The sequence below is a fragment of the Limulus polyphemus genome, unplaced genomic scaffold (genome assembly GCF_000517525.1).
Source record: "Limulus polyphemus unplaced genomic scaffold, Limulus_polyphemus-2.1.2 Scaffold1684, whole genome shotgun sequence".
Classification (NCBI taxonomy): domain Eukaryota; kingdom Metazoa; phylum Arthropoda; class Merostomata; order Xiphosura; family Limulidae; genus Limulus; species Limulus polyphemus.
This window is the reverse complement of record NW_013667294.1, coordinates 189,395-209,996: the sequence shown is the minus strand read 5'-3', so window position 1 is coordinate 209,996 and position 20,602 is coordinate 189,395. Positions and strand designations below refer to the sequence as shown.

General features: G+C 33.1%; 1 protein-coding gene across 2 annotated transcripts in view; it reads left to right on the top strand.

Moving 5' to 3' along the window:
- The window catches only part of LOC106464549 (carnitine O-palmitoyltransferase 1, liver isoform-like), a 101,355-nt gene that overhangs the window by 47,438 nt on the left and 33,315 nt on the right, over positions 1 to 20,602 (top strand). For both annotated transcript variants that reach the window (XM_022392283.1, XM_013924694.2), the window contains exons 6-12: positions 1,642 to 1,779; positions 4,425 to 4,502; positions 5,084 to 5,191; positions 11,719 to 11,803; positions 16,850 to 16,964; positions 18,332 to 18,412; positions 19,798 to 19,873. In XM_022392283.1, the coding sequence (XP_022247991.1) occupies positions 1,642 to 1,779; positions 4,425 to 4,502; positions 5,084 to 5,191; positions 11,719 to 11,803; positions 16,850 to 16,964; positions 18,332 to 18,412; positions 19,798 to 19,873 (681 nt within the window). The remainder of the gene's footprint in view (positions 1 to 1,641; positions 1,780 to 4,424; positions 4,503 to 5,083; positions 5,192 to 11,718; positions 11,804 to 16,849; positions 16,965 to 18,331; positions 18,413 to 19,797; positions 19,874 to 20,602) is intronic.

The window sequence follows — 20,602 nt, the reverse complement described above, 5'->3', positions numbered from 1 at the left end:
TAAGTATTTTATTTTTGTTTTTCATATTTATTCTTTCTTTATTATTATAAAAGTAACTAAAATTAAAAGTATGGATCTTTTTAAGTTATTTAAAACTAGAGTAAGTAAAATAAGTAATAATAATAATATAATTAAAATGGTTCATGAGGCACGCACACCAGCAGCTCATGGGTAATTTAATTCAATAGCGTAATGAGCAATAGCATGTTCCCCGAGTGGTTTATAACTTATGATGGCACGGATAGTAGATAGACATGGTTCAAAGGGCAATAAAACAGTAAAATTTAATTATAAACATATGTATAATGTTACGATCTTAGAGCTACTTAGGATAAACGAATGTAGTTTTGTGCTACAATTTGAAGTCATTCTAGAAAGGAAAAAGGTTAATTTAGGTTTATTTCAATTCTTTTTTTAGTGGCTACATGGTTGGTCAAATTGACCAATCCCATTTTGAGATAGGGTAGAGGAAATAACATATAAACTATAAGGATTTATTGAAAAAAAAAACGTTTGCAATGCATTTAGGAGGTTTTAGGGATTAACTCGATTTTAAAGTCTTTATAAATTTAATACTTATAACTCTCAATATATTGGGTATATCTTCACAAAATTTGGCAGTCTTTCAGTTAATATTTCTAGTCTTTCACATACAAAAAGTCATATTTCTTAGTGAAGTATTTTGAATAAAATAAAGATTTGTCCATGAATATACTGAGTATTTGTTTTGAATAGTCTGTGTGCAAAGTAATTTTCATGTTAAAATTAAAAATACTCTCATCATCTCAAAAATCTCAAATTTCCTTTGTGGTCATTCATTGTTGCTGATCAATTAAAACATGGGTTTATCTTTAACTCTCTCAACATGGGGTTGATCAATTTGACCAAGTCACGTGACCTTTTGTTGTTTGACAGCAGTGAGGAGAAAGGTATTGTAGTTAATGTACAACTCCTGCAGTGGTGGGGGATTAGTACAAGTGTAGGATTGCATCTTAGCCATCAGTGTCAGTAACCTACACAAAACTAATAACACTTTGACTGCTAACGAGAACAGTCAGATTCAGTTATTCCATCAGAAACACAACTCATTGGGCATGGATTCATCTTACATCAAAACATAAATCCATAGCATACAGAAAATGTGATGAAATTATACCTTAGACAGTAAACAGACTGATGGAATACACTCATCCATGGCTTGTTCTACACAAATTTCCAATATTTTGTGAGTTGTAAGGGCTTATACATAAACTGAGAAGGTCAAAAGATGACCAAAGAACTTGGCTGAACTATGAGAAGTAATACAGGACACTTGGAACAATGTTATGTAATCATACATTGAAAAACTGTATGACAGCTTGAGAATGTGGTGTAATGTATTACTGTGTAAAGCAAAGGCTTGCATACAAAATAGTAGTTCATTCTACAACTCATTTGCTTTTCTTTTATGTTTTCTGTGATAATGTTTTGTACCATTAATAAATTCACCATCTAGTTGCAATTTTTTTGTTGTTTGTGATTCCTGTATTTATATCACTATTGTTTTTCAATTTCTATATTTTCATGTTTTCCATATTGTTTTTACATTATACATATATAAGTAATGACTAATGTTCATTTTTATCCTATCTTTATATGTAGTACTTGGTCTCGATTCGTCCCTTATGTAACAACCAGCAGTTTGTCAGAATGGAGAAACTTGTAGATGAGTTTAAGAGTACTATTGGACCAAAGCTTCAACATTACTTATGGCTCAAGTCTTGGTGGTCTACAAACTATGTGAGTTAAACAAATTATTTTTAGATAGCTATGTGGTTGCCTGTTATGGACGTTACAAAGTAAGAAGTGTAGTCAACAGCTTTAAAGTACGTTGAGAAAATTCCATGTAATAAAGTATAGAAAGTCCTGGTTGAAAGTATTTTTATTTGACCATTCATTTTCATTGTGAGGTTGTAATGGCTTTAAGGTTACTGTCTAGTGCAAAAAAATAAATCTGACATTCTAATGCTAGTAGAAATAACTACCAGCTATTCAATTTTCTATGCTAAATTTTTTTTTCAGTGTATACACAATGATAGTCATGAATTTTGTAGTGTACCTCCACGTAATATGCTGGTAATCAGCTCTGCTGGATGTTTGTCTCACCCTGATTACTGAATGCAGATGGTGAATGATGGTTGTAGATGTTTGGGACATTGTGTGCTTGAACATCCCATATCTGCCCCCTAATGTATTTTAGTTATAAATTTATTTCACATGTGACTCTTTGAATAGGTGTAAGTCTGATAGCATGTAAAGCTGTTGCTGTGTGGGCCCTACTTCTGCAGACACTTTTCCTACCCCTGTACATTTTACCATTTCCACATTAGTGTTGTATGTCAGTTGTGTGATGATTCTTTTTGGTCTATTTCATTAAAAATTTTATCTCTTATATGGATATGTTGTGTTATGGTCTTTAATATGCAGACATTTAATATATGAATACATATACAGTGTCATATCAGAAAATTGTAAAAGATATATATTTAAAAATGTTGGACTATAATTTACTGAATATATATAGATATTGGGAATGTTTTTCTGAGTTGTGATGCTTGGGTATCTTTCTTGTGATCTTTTTAACAGAATCTCTATCTCTTGAGTGTTTCTTCTTTTAATTTAATGTGTGTGAGCATCTACAGTGTTAGGATTCATGCCCAATGATCATTCCAGGGAGCTTTATATTCACTTGGACATTCTTCTCCATTTTCTTTTCTCATAGTTGTGGGTCATACCCAAGTGAAAGAGGTTGTGCAGGGATTTGCACAGGTTTGTATGAACTGGGAGTTCATTTCCCTTTGAATGTACAATGAGAATAATCCCTAATATAGGTAATTGAAGAATACTATGCAAGGGCTTTGGACTGACTGACATTATAATATGATCAGAATTCAAATTAATTCTATCCTTTGCAGAGTGCATTAATTTTTCTACCCATCTCTAACAGCCATAGAGTTACTACTGGTACTGAGAAGACATCCATATTATGAGAGAGAGAGAGAGAGTAATCTGTGTGGAAATTAGTTTTATTTTTTTTGTTGTGCTTAAGTTTTTGAGTTTTTCCTTTGCTGTTTTGCACACTTTAGCTCTGAACCTCCTGTATTGTGGTACATGATATTGAACTGTCAGTCATTTTGAAATACCACACAGATATGGTAGAATGAAAATAAATTGCTGATTTTCAGTCTTGATATACTTCTGCCTTTTCTAAAGTACATAAGCTATTTTTTTATAACTGTTAAAGCAAAGATATGTTTTCATTAAACATAAACTAATATAGACAAAGAAAAATATCCATACAAAGATGTAAATCTACTGTTTATGTCAAAGAATGTAGAAGTAAATATTGTGATGTAAGCTGTAATCTCCTGTTTGTGAGGAAGCTATTGCCATTAAAATATTTTAGTAGTGTTTTTATTGTAATTCATTTTTCAAACTTTTATTACCATTTCAACAACTAACAGCAAGGCATTTGTATGATTATATTGATCACAGTTGTTTTTGCTAGGAATGCTTGTGGTGAGGGACATTTTAATATATTTGTAATAACCATAAATTTGTTTGTTATCTGATTGTCATTTAAAATGATTTTCATGTAATAGTAAAGCTGCCAGATATTTTAACAGTACAGCATATTTTTAAATTTCACTTATAAACTACTTAGTATGCAGAGAAAATAGATGATGTTATTTTTAAAAACTGTATTTAATCACTTAACTTTGATAATTTCACATCAGTAATTCTACACTTCATAAGCACATTGTTTGATTAGTCAAAATGTACATTTATTTTTTCTCCTGTTATCTCACTTTAGCACTTAACTGCAAATATGACAAGTTTCATTGTACTTTAAGTCAGGCCTGTCCAAATATAAAAATTTATAAAAATGTATATATTTACAAAATGTACCAGCAAGAGTAGTAAAGGACTGTGTAAGTGTTGTGTCCTGAAGCTTATAGATAAAAAAATTAGTTTGTAATGTAACTGATTTATTTTTCGATATTTGTTTACATCTCTCTACTTACTAAATCATATTTCTTCTGTATATTAAAGTATCATGATCTTACTCGCCAAGGAGTATATATTAAATTACATTTTCTATCAAGTCCAAAGGTTACTTGAATAGTTGTTAAAATTTTAAGCCTCCCAATAGCTCAGCAGTAAGTCTGAAGGATTATAATGCTAAAAACAGGGTTTCAATACCCATGGTGGGTATAGCACAAATGGCCTATTGAGTAGCTTTGTGTTTAACAACCAACAAACAAAAAAAATTTTATGAACCATTATTTTGTTATAGTTCTGCAAAATAATATTTAGAAGGTTCCCATTTATTGTTCATTATTTTAAGTAAGTAAACTTTAAGGCCTTTCTTTTCATCTAACCAGGTTTCTGATTGGTGGGAGGAATATGTTTATCTTCGTGGCAGGTCTCCTTTGATGGTGAACAGTAATTTTTATGGCATAGTAAGTAGGCTTAACTAATTATCTAAAGAAAACTTTAACATTTTAACAAATATTTTATGGATGTTTGTTAAAAGTATTTATTGTTTGAAGAATGATAGTTATAATTAATGTATGTAAGCAAAAAATGGTATCCTGACTCCTCTCTTGGTCATGTTGAACACTTCACTTTGTGAATCTTTTATATTGTCACTAGGTGATCTGAATTTTTTGCTATTTATTTATATTTTTAATCTGTGTTTAACATAAAAGGTATGACTTCTTTTTAATATGCAAGGCTGTTTTATATCTTCACATTGTGCAAGGTTATTTTGGATACCTCTTGCTAAGTAATGTTATTTTACACATTGCCCAATGTCCAAAACTAGTCTAGAAACTTCTAATCAAAATATTGTAAGGATATGATTTTTTGTAGATAGAATCACTGCTTCTTGGATCATTACTTTAATACAGGTTATTATAGAATTAAAAAAATCCCAATATTAATTTTCGAATTTAATAAATTTAAGGACTTGATTGTTATCAAAATCATATATTGTTTGTTATTAAACTTCTGTCATGTGGTTACCTAATGTGTGTTTCAGGATGCTCTTCTTGCTCATCCCACTACAAACCAAGCTGCTCGAGCAGCAAATATTATTTATGCAGCCATTCTATTTCGAAGATCTATAGATCGCCAAACATTGGAGCCTGTATGTAACATAACTTTCTTTTTAAGCACAACAATAAATATTTATCGTAACTAAGTATTTACTACATTTGTGATAACATTTTTTCTGTTTTAATTGAGATGGATTTATCTTTTCAGTTAACACAAATAACTTTAACATTTGTTGAAGACTTTTGATATCAGAAGATACAATCATTATTAATTTAATAAATTTTTATTCGTCATTACATTGTGAAATAGTAACGATTCAAACTTTTCTTTTCTTAGAAATTAGCAGATTACAAAGCATTTACTTTATGATATAGTCACCAGTTTAGAAAATTTGTTAATGAGTAATTGAAATAATATTAAGAAAACCTCAACAAGCTAATGTTTTATTACAAATTTTATGTTTAAATGCTTGCAAATAGAACAAACTAATAATGAAAATTTAAAATGACAAGGTCGAGTTACTAATATTACTGATAATGCATATTTTAATTACAATGTTTCCTCTTTCTATTGGCTTGTGGGCATCATGGAATGGATATTTTTGTCCTCGACATCACCAGGACCTTGTATCATTCAACCTACCTCATCCTTTATCTGGATCATGCATTCCTTTCCCAGACTTCGTGGCTTGAGAGGGTCATTCCTCTTATTACCATATCTCTCTTCCCTCTATCTTTCATCTGTACCTCTCCCTTAAGGCATGTTTCCTCTTTCTATTGGCTTGTGGGCATCATGGAATGGATATTTTTGTCCTCGACATCACCAGGACCTTGTATCATTCAACCTACCTCATCCTTTATCTGGATCATGCATTCCTTTCCCAGACTTCGTGGCTTGAGAGGGTCATTCCTCTTATTACCATATCTCTCTTCCCTCTATCTTTCATCTCTACCTTCGTCCTGATCAAGATACACTCCTCTGGCCAGTACATTCCCTCTGTTGTTACATTGCATGCATGGCTTCCTTCCAGGGTTCTTGTTCCCTCCTCTTTATCCCATGGCAAACTTCCTCTTTCCTGGATCTTTCCCCTGTTACCCTGACCAATTGGGTTCATCGTCTGATCCAGTTGGCTTATTCTTTCTTGTTCCTCTCCCAGTGTGATCTCTTTCCCGTGTCTTCCCATCAAATCCTACACCTTACCTTCTCCATTGGAGGAACTTCTACGGTAGGGCATGTGGACAACTCTGCACACGTTCATCTCCCACTACATTCTGCCTTATCAGGGTATTGCCTGCTGCCTGTAGATATTCTAGAGATTTTGGCATGGCATTGACCCGAGGTAAGTCATTACTTATGCTTTCTTTTCTTTCTGGGGCCCTTGCTTCAACTTCACTTTAGATCCTGCTCTATGGCGAGTGGAGCTTGACCAGGTATTCTTTCTGAACACTGAATGGGTTCCACTTAGATGGCTATAACCATTCTCAGATATATTTATACTCAAATAAACCAAAACATAATTCTGCACTGTATGCCAAGTTGATTCATGCACTTTGTCCATGGCTATGCACACTATGAGATGGGGTGTTTCACAAGATCACTAGAGTGTGAATAACCTTGTGAGGTTTGCTTCATACAAATGCCTGTTCCAGACCATACCACTCATGGATAGCATGGGTAAAGCAGAAGGGGATCGTTGTCCATCCCTACTTTGCCTGGACTGAATAAATCGGTATGTTCTGCCTTTCAAAATAGGGTTTTGTGATCACCCATTGCCGTCTTGGATGTAGCAGTTTCTTCGGACTCTCCAATGCACTTCTCCCCCCCCCTTCTTCCAGTCCAGTGGAGTATGGGAGTTTTTACCACTTACCAGTTCCAAGCTGCTGGGATGGTTGACCATGGAGGCAACCTGCTGAATGGGTTCCACAAAGATTGCTATAACCATTCAGTTCAGAGTAGGGTGGTGGTGTTCTGTCAGTGTAGAAAGATCCTTAGGATGAGTGACACATGTCTGGAGGGAGATGCCTAAATGCAGCTCAACCCTCCGATTGGGTGCCCTCCTCCTACCCTCATGTCCTGTCAAGTGAGGTTTTGGAGATCGTGCAAACCAACCACATAAGTCCTTATACATCATCCATCTTCTCCCCTTGACTCTATCTTCAGTGTTGTGGGTCACAGAAGGTCTATTTGGCCTATTTCTGCTTCTATCCTGGGCATTCCCTCGTTCTCAGAAGGATGAGGATGTTATAGACCTGTGGATGTTTCAGACTGGTTTCACAGTCGTGGAGGTTGATTACATGCTATGAACTTCCCTTGGATACCAGATGATACATTTCCAGGTCTCTAACTCAATGCTCATCCTGTGACATTTCATAGAGTTGATATTATATGTACATTCATGACTCTAGGGCTTGAGGTGAAGATGGTATGATCCTCATCCTACCTTTGCATGGATGTCAGTACCTAGCGAGTGAGGTTTTGAATGTATTTGACTTACCAAGTATGGTTTGATGCACTCTAGCCACTCTACACCATGGGACACATCCTCCAATACCCAAATTATGTGGGATTGAGTAAATCTGTTTCTCTGCTTGGGATCACATTACAGATCTATCCTTTCCCATGCAGATGTGCTCCCTTCATATTCCACTATGTTTTAATCCCACCAGTTCATGGCAAAGAGATAGCTGGTTCAGAAATGGTGTGGTGCCCCTCCTCTGATCACCTGATCTGTTTCTCTCATTCCAGTAGTGTATTGGAAGTTATACTTTTTCTATACAAAAATGTTTTTCCAATAGGTACTTCCCTCCTCTCACACTGCCCACCCTTTCTCTCTGCAATCTTCTGATGCTCGTGTCTTCTGCCAAACTTCAAGGTGATAGGTTAGTAGTGGTGCATAGAGGGAGTCTCTTGCGTCACATGATAGTGGTGCTTTCCTATTGGTGGAGAGTTGACACATAATGATTTGCATGAGAGACATGTTTGAACTTTGTATTCCAACAGAGGGATGTGGAAGGCTTGTGGTATGCATTTTGAAACAAATTCACACAAAACGGGAAAAATGTAATCTTGTGAGAAGAGGGAAGTACTTATCAGAAAGACATTTTTGTATAGGAAAATTATAACTTTGACTGCCCTGTAGTGCACAACTTTTTGCTTGCCACTAGACTTCAAACTCCCACCTAATTCTACGTGTATACCACATGCTTCAGCAGCATTTAAGCATGCAAGTTAGTATGAAACAATCTTCCATCAATAGGAGTGTGACAAACCATGCTATTGCAGCTGACTCCATCTATGCTATTGAACCCAATCTTCACTTTTTGCTTTGGCACACTGTGTTAAGAATTAGTACTTGATTTCAAACATTTTCTTTTTCTTTAGTGCATTTTGAACATATTCAAAGTATTGTTTATAATCCACTATTGAGTTGGATTTCTTTATTTGATTATGAATTGTATTTCTCAGTCAGTCAATATTTTTTAACTTCTTCACAACTTAGTGTTACAAGTAGAATGTCTATTGATGGTACCAGTGTTTAACATCTCCTGATAATGACTGCACGTGCAGCATTATTGGCAGAGGAAGGATCAGCCATAGTTCATTGGGAGATGGTTTATTTCATGCAGGCCAAAGGATCTCTCGATCTACAAGTAATTCTGCCATTTACCTGAAGACTTAGCTCAGGATGATGTGGACATGGACAGCATCCCCTTCCCCCTCCTTTGCTGTATAGGCATGTTCTCAGCCTATTGAAGCATCTAGACGTCAGTCACCCTTTTTAAGACTTGATATCACAGGAATGTTGTGTTTTGTCTTTGAGACCCATGTCATTTGATTCCTCCCCTTCCTTATTAATTGCAGCATCTAGTTAAGTTGAATTTCCCCCTTTCACCTAATATTGGGATCGTGATTAATATTTTGCAGATCTCTTACGTGTGGGGATTAGTATGCCATGCCTCCCACATACTGCAGAGGCTCATGCACTTGCATATCATCATTCAATATACCCTTGGGTCATTCGAGTTTTGTTAGAAGGACTCCTTTTTTTCGTACCACCCTATCCCTTGTTCTGGCTCATCCCTCTCCTCAAGATCAAATTTTCTGTCAGCATCTCATAGAAGAGTTTTCTTCTGTGTTTCCAGGATTTTTTCCCCACTTTTTTATCTTCCCCATTAAGACTGAGTATTGGCGTCCTGTTTTTAATCTCTCCCATCTGAATCGCTTCATCGATTAGCCTCAGTTCACCATGGAATCCTACCTGTCTCTCAGATGGGCTTTTCTTCCAGGGCTTTGTATGATGAGATTCAGTGTGTCCATTGCTTATCTTCACATCTCTATTGCTCAGCCTTCATGCCTTTATCTACATTTCTTCCACAAGGATCATGTTTAACAGTTCTGAGTTCTTCCTTTTGGGCTGGTATTGGCACCCTGTACTTTCTGTCAGGGAGTTTGGTCGTTTGCCTGATTCGTACTTTTTCAGGCTTACTTTTCATCTTTATATGGATGTTTGGCTTCTTCTGGCTCCATCCTCTGCTAAGTCTTCCACACTTACCAAACTTTGCAGAAGCTGCTTGGGTGGGTTGGATTGCCTCGGTGGAGAAGTCCATTATCTACCCCACCCAATATCTTGTTCTTCTGTTGTTGTTTTTTTCAACTCGCAGTTCAGTCTAGCCTAGCTTTCTCCACTTTGTCTGTGAGCCATGGAGGTTTTAGTTCAGATGGCATTATCAGCACCTTCTGTCCTTGCACAAGAGGTTCTTGTCTCTTTTGGAGACTTGGCCATCACTGGAGGCTCCTATCCCTCTGGGCCCATGCCCCCATGCATTCCTTGCAGTGGGTACTACAAGATCAGTGGCACCTCATCATGGACCTTCTGGATTTACAGATATTTCTTTCTGCTTCCTTTCTGTCTGACTTCCTCTGGTGGTTAAACAAGAACAACATGACAGTGGGGTACCTATTACTTCTCCCATCTGGATATCCACATCTTCACAAATGCCTCATTGTCAAGATGGGGTGTGTGCTGTAAAACACGGGAGATCTCAGGGTGTTAGTTTTGTGGAGGAGTTGAGTCTTCACATCAGTATTTTGGAAACCTTTACTGTTCATCAGGTGATGGTTCAATTTCTGTAGTCTTGATTGGTATGACAGTTATGATTCATTCTAGATGGTTATCTCTCACATCACCTGAAATGGGGGGGACTTGATCTGGTCCTTATGTTCCTGCACTCTAGAGCTTCTCTTCTTGGCTCATAATTATCAAATTCAATTGCTGACTTGTCACATATCGGGTGCCATATCTGTCCATTTCAACCATTGTGGGCTTTAGGGCTGTCCTGTCATCTACCTTGCATTTTTTCCGTTTTTGCCGTGTGTTTTCCTCTCCAGTTATTTCCCTCTTATTTCATTTTATGCATCTCCACTGACCTCCTTGACCACTCACTTGCTGGACTGGAGTCTAAATCTTGTTCTCCATGCCCTTTCCTCCCTATGAACTGCTAGTCTCATGTTTCTTATATCACCTTTCCTTGAAGGCATCTCCAGTCACACTTGTTTGCCATCGATGTTCACCGCATATTGCACCACAAAACATATTTCATTTTGGGACTCTCAATGATGTCAGAGAGCATCAGTCATATGGTCTCATGTTTTGTGTATAAAGAGGGTTTTTTTTGTGTATATTGAGGACTTAACCATTTCTTTAGTTGCCTTATCATTTCTTGTTTTAAATTATTATTTCAAATAACACTGTTTGTTTGTAATACAACACATTTATTTTTTATACTGAGCACCCAATCTTTTCTCATTTTGATTGTTTCAAAAGATATAAGAATATTTATATTAAATTATAACATGTTTATTTGTACAACAACTCGGATCATTTCTTGTCTTAACCAATTATTGTAAAAGAAACAATTTTTTATCATAAGGCTTGTTTATTTATACATGAGCACCATATCATTTTATGTTTCAGCATATTACTTCAAGGTCCACATGACTATGAAGTTTGCATTTGTACTCTGAACAACTAACCATTTCAAGTTTTTAACTTTGACAGCATGGGCTGCCCATAGAATTCAGTGTTTAATACATAAATGTTATTAAATCTATTTAAAAACAAAGAGAGCAAAAATCGTAAATAAGTTGGTGAAGTACAATCAATAGACAACACTTTATAAGTTAATAATATACTGTATAGATTTACAACATATTCTTATTGATATTTTATGTTTATGAGAACAATAGAACCTTTGTTTTGAACTTTTATATTTTAGATAATAGTTTTATGAAAATGCTATTATGCTGAAATAAAATTTTTCTCCAAAAGTAGTCCAAAATGCACACATTTATTGATTCTTTTATATAAGTGAGTCTGTGATTCAAGACAGCACATTTATTTTTAAATAATTTTTGTTTGCTCCTCTCTAATGATTCAATAATGTGTCTTCATCTTGATCTTTTTAATTATATGTTTTTAAAAAGTAGTGTTTTTGTAAGTTTTTTTTATTATTACCAAACAGCTACGTGCACAAATTATTTTGTGTTGAAGTTTTATGTTTAGATAATGTTTAACAGCATGGTACTTTTGTTTAAGAATTTTACAACTGTTTTTTATAGATAATGGTCCAAAATACAGTGCCTTTGTGTTCATGGCAGTATGAACGACTTTTTAATACTACACGTATTCCAGGCATTGAAACAGGTAAAAGCTCTTTTCAAATTTTATATTAACAGCTGAAGTTGTTTAACCCTTTCCAGACGGGTCACGGGTGAAAGGCCATGTCATTGTGTTTGTTGACTCGCATTCAAAATTTTAATGAACTACTGTTTTATGAATTTATTTCATTAAGTTTGGTATCAAACTGTAGATTATAATTTAAATTTTAGTATAATACATTATTTAATTTCTTAAGTTAAAAGTAAATATTAAAAAAATACACCTAAACACTGATTTTTGTGTGTCACATGATACGTTGAATGCAGCACTGATTCAAATTAGATGTTTGTGATGTCAAAATACTAAGTCTGTAGTTTCATACAAATTAGGAACTCAAATTACCAATATTGACAAGCTAGAATATAAAATAAGAGGCTCTTATCTTTTGATTTTGCTAAGATATTGCTCATGTAATAACAGATAAAATATAAAGTTTTTTCTTAAGAAATGTTTGATAACTATCCGGACATTATAAAGATTTCACATGTGAAATTAGAAAATGTTCGGATGCATAAAGGTATATTTAATCTTGAAATGAAAATTACTTGCATGTTGGATAGGCAACATGTTATAGCATGAAAACTACAACAAAAGCAAAATGGTTACGAAGTCGTTCCCAGGGGGCTGAGCCCGTGCTGAAAGAGTTAATATTAAAAAAATATTCTGAAGATAATAATTCTAATTTTTTGTAAATGTATTTTTTGCTTTATTTTTTGTTGTATCAGGAAGTAGATAGGAAAATAAATGCAATGCTTGAAAATGTGCCACTCACAGGAAAGAATAATATTTAATACAGCAACCTTAATTAGCATATTTTGTAATAAAACTAAACATGTTATATGATCTAAATAATACTTGTAATATATTAGAGATTTGCTGTATTTGTAATTTTCCTGTTTTCTAACTACTGAAATAGTATATTATGCATTTCGCTTCTACAGCTTCCAACAGAAATTTGCTAAGCCTTATAAGAAGGTTACAACTAATGTAGGTTTGTACAAATCCTATAAGCAGATCTCATCCATTTATTTTAATGGAAGTACATTTTCCTGAACTCAGTATTGCCTGTAGCTACTGAATGTTAATAACTTTTCACAGTTTTTTACTGATTGATAATTTAAATAGTAGTCATAGGTATGTCCATAATTAAAAGGTTGTGGAGGTCATTTTCAAATCTCTTAATAAATTTGTGAAACTGTAGTTGCCATGAAAGAGCACAGTAAAGTAAGGTGAAGTTTAAGTTCTGAATCAGATCTTGAAAATAAGTTCCAGCATTGTGAAAAAACATAACATCTTGATATAAATTTAGTATAGAGAGTTGAGAAAAAAAAAGCATGTTTTGGTTTTCAAGCTGATATTAATTGCATTGGAATTATGTAAAACTTTAAAAGAAACTATTAAATATATGCATGGATTTTGACCAGGTCATCAGAAAGTGTAAACTAAGTGTCTGACATTATCAATGTAGACATTTATATTTGGGATTTGGCATGAAATGCTTGGTTATTATAAATCAAAAAACATTTGTATTATCAAAGAGCAATTGTATTAGTTTGTTGAAGTTTATGTCACCCCAAGTCTTGTTCTCAGTACATTGCTCTGTTAGATATTAAATTGTGGCATTTGAGGTGACGTGAAGTGTACTTTCTATTAATTAAACACTGGTACTTGATGGTTTTATGAAGAGCATTATCTGTTAGACAAGTTCTGGCTATGTGCAGAGCATTGTTGAGTTAAAAACTATATTTTTGGGATCTTGTGAATTATGAGGTTCATTTGTTTTTTCTAATTTGGAATTTGTGGGCTGGAAAGGTGCTTGAAAAATGCCATGTCACTGTTGTGGAAAAGTCCTTGAAAAATATAACTGTGTTGATATTATTTCTTTTTTTAATTTTTAGTTCATTACAAAAGTTAAATACATGAAATTAAGTTAATCCCCACCCCACTTTTGAAATCAAATCTCCTTTTATCAATTTCTGACTTCATTGATTGAAACATATATTAAACTTCTTGCCAAGTATGTAGCTGTTCATTTGCAATGCTGCATTTGCTAATTACTTCTCTAGGAGATGCATGGCATGTGCTTGTGTGTGAGAGAAATGTCATTCAAATTTTGGAGTATTCAATATGCAAAATAACAATGGGAAAATGTTATCTGAATAAAGATTGGCTTCTAAATCAACAGTATCAAGAATGGCTTGTGGAAGATTGATTGACTAAGTGCAAGGCTTGTAATAAGCATTTCGACATTTTCAATATGGGAAAAATTGCATTGACCAGCCATATGCAGAGGAATAAACATGCTTATGATGCTGTTCAACAATTGGAGACAGATAGAGGAGGCTCATCAATCAAGTTTAGGAATTTTTTTCAATCAGGCAAAACTAATGAAAAGCCAAATGGTGGACTTATGCCGACAGTATGACTGTGTCGTGCCTGTCTTTATAACCAACACTAGGCCTAATACTTCAACATTGATGCTGTACCAATCTTTTGTTTGACCTCATACTAAAAATATTGGTTGTAGAGTACTGTTTTAGCAGAGTGAATGGCTAGTACTGTGGATGTTTTTGTGTCCAGGGAAAATATCTTGAGATATGGAGGTTCTGTGAACTTTATAATGTATTTCCAGCCATTATTTTTGTAATTCATGGGAGGATATTAATCAGTTCTTCCAATAAATATTCTCAGATTGCAATATTGCTTTAAAGTTTACTTGTACTGAGCAAATTGTACTTATGTTGTTTTGGGATAGAACCAGTTATAGACTAAATTGTTTGGACAATCCAGGAAAATAAAAAACATGCAATTATTTTACTGTCTAGTGAAAGTGTTAGTGATATTACACATTCCAAGCAAAAAAAAAAGTCATCATAGAAATGACTGGGGGATCATAGTACTGGTCTTGACAACTGCAAATTATTGCAATGTAGATGGAATAGTGCTTTTTTAACCTGCCTGACATATTTGGTAATAAATGGCCAAATTTGAGCCCCCTCTGCAATAGCTACATTGTCTTTAGTAGTTTGCAAATGATATTTTGAGGTTTAACTAACTGGGATAAAATAAAGAAAAATTTCATTATGTTTCTTTATGATCTGTTAAAGTAAAAACTCAATTGTGCTGGCAAAACTCTATTGGGAAAGATTAACAGCCTCTAACTTTAGTGAAGTCTTCTCTTCTAGCCAATGAATATTTGAATAGCCAATCCAGTACTAGCTAGATAGCAAGAGCTGACACTCCATTTGGTAGTGGAGTCACCTGTCTTGAAGGCATAGAAACAAAATATGAAGGCTTCAGAACATATGTTGAACATGGTGCAATCCCTATTTGTTTCTTTTGAAATATCCTCCTGCAACAGTTTGTAAAACAACCAACTTATGTTTGGACCATCTACTGATAATTGATATACATTCTCAAGATATAAACTTTAAGATATCCTTTGCAGTGGCATGCCCCATGAATGATGAATCATGGTACCACCTACAGACTTATGTTTTTCATGGTTCCACATATTCAACAAGTGAAATCAGACCTTCTGAAGAATTATGGTAGCACAAACTGTCATACATTCCATTCTTACTCCAGAATTTTTAGTCACAAAAACCTCATGAGCACTTTGTCAGCAGCAAAACTCATGTCTATCGTGTTATAATTATAATAAGATTTCTTGTCCTTGAGATCTATTTTACCAGTTGACTCCAGGAAGCATTACCTTCTTTAATTAGTCCACTTTTCAGATATCATCTCAAAACAACAATGAGAAGTTGCTTTAGGCCTTATGTAAGAAGGAGGAGGATCTTTCCATCTGATACAGAGTCAGAAATGGAGCAACCTGTTTTGAAACAGACGAGTGGCCTTACTTAACTAGACCCAAGACTTGTGGTTTCTGAAGAGGATGAATGTAAATCAGGAATGAAATGAGTATTTAGTAGTCTTGTGAATGCCGAAAGAATATGAAAGGCTAAATGTGATGATATTATGAAGCAAATTGAGATTTTTTTTTAAATCCAAAACAGGAGAAAATTGGATCAATACTGTACTGTTTGAATACATAGCTGGAAACTCATCCCATACTGAATTATTGGAATCAGTGAGGAAGCTCTGTCTCCTTTTGATTCAATATGCTAGTATTAAGAAGAGATTTGCTATAAACAAACAAACAGAAATACGAAATATGAATGAGGACTCCAATGTTAGACAAAAACTTGTTTTAGATCGTACAAGGTCAATATAGGTGGTATGCTAAATATTTGTATCAATAAAGAACTTTATATTTGAGCTGCTGGTGATAGGCAGAATTACCATATTTATGTGGATGAAAAGAAACAAAAGGTCGCTGAGGAGAGGACATTGATGCACTTGAGCAAAAAACAAAGTACAAACTGACATTAGTTTTGTACTGAAAACAGCAGATGAATAGGTAGAAGTAGGAAGAGGAAGTATGAATTATATATCTAAGTAAAGAAACTTGCATATAACGGCCAAATGAAAAAAAAAAAATTTTAACACACTGAATGTAAAAAGGCTAACTGATGATTTTGAGAAATAATTGCTTCAATATTTGGTTTATAAATCTGACATTTTTGTCCTGGAAAAGGTTTGGAAGTTTTTACTCTAAGAAGTGCATGAACCCTAAACAATACTGTCTCTCAGTTAAAATTTGGCATTAGGGAGCTTTGAGAAAAAGTACTGTTGAATTAAAAAGTAGATCTTTGTAATCTTGGACCTGTACTATATTTTAGTAAAAATTTGGACTTGGAAATCTGTGAAGAGCACTGCCTGTTAATTAAAATCTATTACTTATGGCCTTTGGGAGAAAATTATACAACTTTTAAAATTTGACAACTGGTGTATTTTTAATATCAATGTTTTTTAGTTAAGATCTGGCATTCATCTTTGAAAGTGCATTGTCTGTTTGTTAAAACCTGGCACTTGTAATGCTGTGAAGTACATCGATGTATATTAAATTTCAAATAATTTTTGTTGTTTTTGTATGTGTAATAATAGTTTTGTGTTCTCTTTGTCTAGATAAATTGATGCATATGAGAGAGAGCCAGCATATTTGTGTTTATCATCAAGGACGTTATTTTAAATTACCTTTATACCACAAAGCTCGACTACTTCGTCCCATAGAATTACAGAGGTAGTACTTCACTACTTAAATATGTGGCATAACAGTAATTAAAATTTTATGCGGATTTTGTTAGTGAATATAAAAGTTACAAGTATGAACAATGAAAATGTAGAAAACTTTATCACTAGTGTATGAGAATGATCTATTAATAGTAAAAGTTTTTATTCTTTTATAATTGTTTTTTATTGCAGCAAAATCTTAGGTAAATATTTAACAGAAATATAATGTAAAAGAAACAAATGACTAGGCTTTTAAATTTTATATATATATTTTGTTTGAATATTTTAATATGTGTGAAATTTGTCAAGAGAAATATTCATCAGAGTTAATACAAAAGGAAACATTTAAGTACAAGTGTTATGCTTTAAGTAAAATAATTAACCTACTTAACAGAATACATAGGAGTGTGAATGATCTTTAACAAATTTTGGTATGTATTTTTTCAATCAAAATTACTTTCTACCAAAGTATAGTTGGATACTACAAAAGTTGTGATAGTTCATTAACAAGACACTACAGAAATGATTTTTAGAAAAGTCATTAAAGTTTCTCTACATAAGCAACAATGTTGTTAAGTTGAAAATAGTACACCTTGTAACATCATATATTTTGTTTCATAGTAGTCAAAATTTTTGTGAGAATTGTTTTTTAATTTGCAATATTTAAACACTAATAAAGTGTTTTTGTATATGTGAAGGACTTGAAAGTTAAGTCTTATTTTAATTCATAAAGAGTTGAGATTTGTTTGAGAGAGACTTTTAATCAGATGAATAAAAGTTACTTCAAAACAAAATTAAACTTGTCAGACAGATTGCCAACAACTCTCAGATTGTAAGAGTATATGTCAACATTAAATAGTTTATAAACAACTGGCTAGTTAGTTGATATATCAGTGTTAGGTAGTGTTTACTAACAACTCCCACCTAGTTAGATTACATATCAGTGTTAGATAGTTTTTATCAACACCTCCTAACTAGTGAGATTATATATCAGTGTTGGGTAGTTTCTATCAATAACTACTAACTAGTGACATTGTATATCAGTGTTAGTATGTATCAACAAATCCTAACTAGTGCAATTACATATCAGTGTTGGATAGTTTCTATCAACAACTCCCATCTAGTGAGATTAAATAACAGTGATGGATAGTTTCTGTCAATAACTCCTAACTTGTGAGATCATATTTCAGAGTTAGTATCTATCAACAATCCATAGCTAGTGAGATTATATATCAGTGTTAGATAGTATCTGTCAATATCTCTTAACTACTGAGATTGCATATCAATGTTAGATAGTGTTTAATAACTTTTGAAACTTCTAAGGAGCCACATGCATGTAGTTTGTATGATTCAAGCATTTGAATGTGTGTTCTGTAGGCAGCTAGAAAAAATAATTAAAGATGACAGCCTTCCTCAAGCTGGTGAAGAAAAACTTGGAGCATTAACTGCAGCAGACAGGTATGGATCTAGAATTTTAAAAGTGTTTTGTTTGTAAAACAGCCATTTTTAATCCATGAAACTCATAATGAACAAAGTCTTGTTTATAAAAAATTTACTATATGTACTTGCTTGATTGCATTATTTATGAGTGTTTTTATTCCCCTTCTTATGTTATAGTGTTGATGTTCTTCCCATAGCAACCTTTTTTTTTCTGAATAAAATTTTTTATTTCCAGATAAAACAAACTTCAATTTTATGTACTACATAGTGTTTTCGAATGTCAATCGTGTACTTTATTATTGTTTGTTCTGTTTTTAATAATTTGAAGTGTTTGTTAATTTGAAATGTTTCTTATAAATAAATCACTTCAAGACCCTTCTTATTTGAACAGTGTTTATTTATAGGATGTGACATAGCACACTGAAACACTTAACATAGGATAAGCTTTTTGATTCTACTTTAAGAGCAAAGATGTTATACTTGGTTTTGACTTTAATAGTTAAACAGATTAGTCCTCTCTGTCTATGTAAAACAAAACTAGCTAAATTAACTTTAACTTGGATCAAAGCTGCACAGCAGACCCTATTACATAAATTCTTAAGATATCAAGTAGTCTTCAATACCTTAACTGCTTGAAAAAAACTCAATTGTCCTCTCCATAAGACAGATTTACAGTTCCTGAATTTCTTCAGATTGGCATCGTGGACTTCATTATTAACTATCAGTGGCATTTCCACACTAAATTAACTAAGAAGCAAAATGGCAAATCCTGTTATTCCACATTTACACAAAATTTTAATCTGTAGTGTTAAGCCTTGCACAGGACCATGTACCTAAATATATATTAGCAAGGAAATCAAGTGTAACTTGAAACTCCACATGTTAACATCACAAAGACATTTTTTGTGTGTTTAAAACATTTACATTTTAAGGATAGCTTAATGGCCAACTTTAAAAATGGAAATAACATTGTTAACTACTAACTGGCAATGTTATTATCTACCCAAGATAGAAACCTATTCACTATTATGTTACAATAACATACCTTGATTAACCATTAAATTTTAAGTAGTAAATTGAAAAAAGTTAATTAGCTACCTAAACTAGCCTTTTATTAGTTGAAAGAACAACTAATTACTCCTTATATACACTATACATTGGTACTCTATAATGAATTTTTTTAGTTAATAATTATAACAATAATTAAATTTGCAACTATTAGTAAAACCATTACTAGAGTAGTGTACTGCATATTCAGTCTATATTAATGCCTAGTGACCTGTTGTTGATAAATCATAACATAAGGGCTTTCTTCAGGACCTGTTTTGGATTATAACATGTACAGTGTTCTGTTTACTTTCAGCAACAAGGATATTCATAACATTTTTTTCTTTTTACTGTAGAGTAACCTGGGCCACAACAAGAAATGAATATTTTTGTAAAGGATTAAATAAAACTTCTCTTGATATAATTGAAAAGGTAAGACTGTTTTGGTGAGCTATGCGGGCAATAGCAAATAATTCACTTATTAACCCTTTGACTATGACCTACTTACATTGTAAGTGGGTATGCAACTCTCATGAAAGTTCTTTACAAAAATGAAACTAGTGTATGAAATTTTTTTAAATTTGAGATGAAAGGTCCAGTAAGTATGTAGTTTTTAAAAATAAGATATTTAATTTAGATTTTTTCTAAAGCAATGTTTTTCTCATGCCTTTTTTCTTTTCACATGTTGCCTATCCAATATGCAAAGTAATTTTCATTTTAAGATTAAAAATACTTTTATGCATCAGAGAATTTTCAAATTTCATATGTGAAATCCTTATCTCCAGACAGTTATCAAACGTTTCTTAAGAAAAAACTTTATATTTTATCTGTTATTTTCACTAAGGAATATCTGTATGGGTTTGGTCGATTTGATTGATCTCGTAACCACCATAAAATAATTAGGAAATATATATAAATTATGCCTTTTTTGTTCTAGAATGACTACAAATTATACCATAAAAACCTAAATGTTTAAACTAAATAGCTTAAATCTCATAACATTATACATTTATATATATGTATTATTTTTATTTTATTGACCTTTCAGCCATGCCTGGCTAACAATACAGAAGTTACAATGACGTGGCACATGTGCACTTATGTTACTTTATCCAATGATATAAAATTGACCTTTAGTCTCTACAAAGTGACCTATCTTTG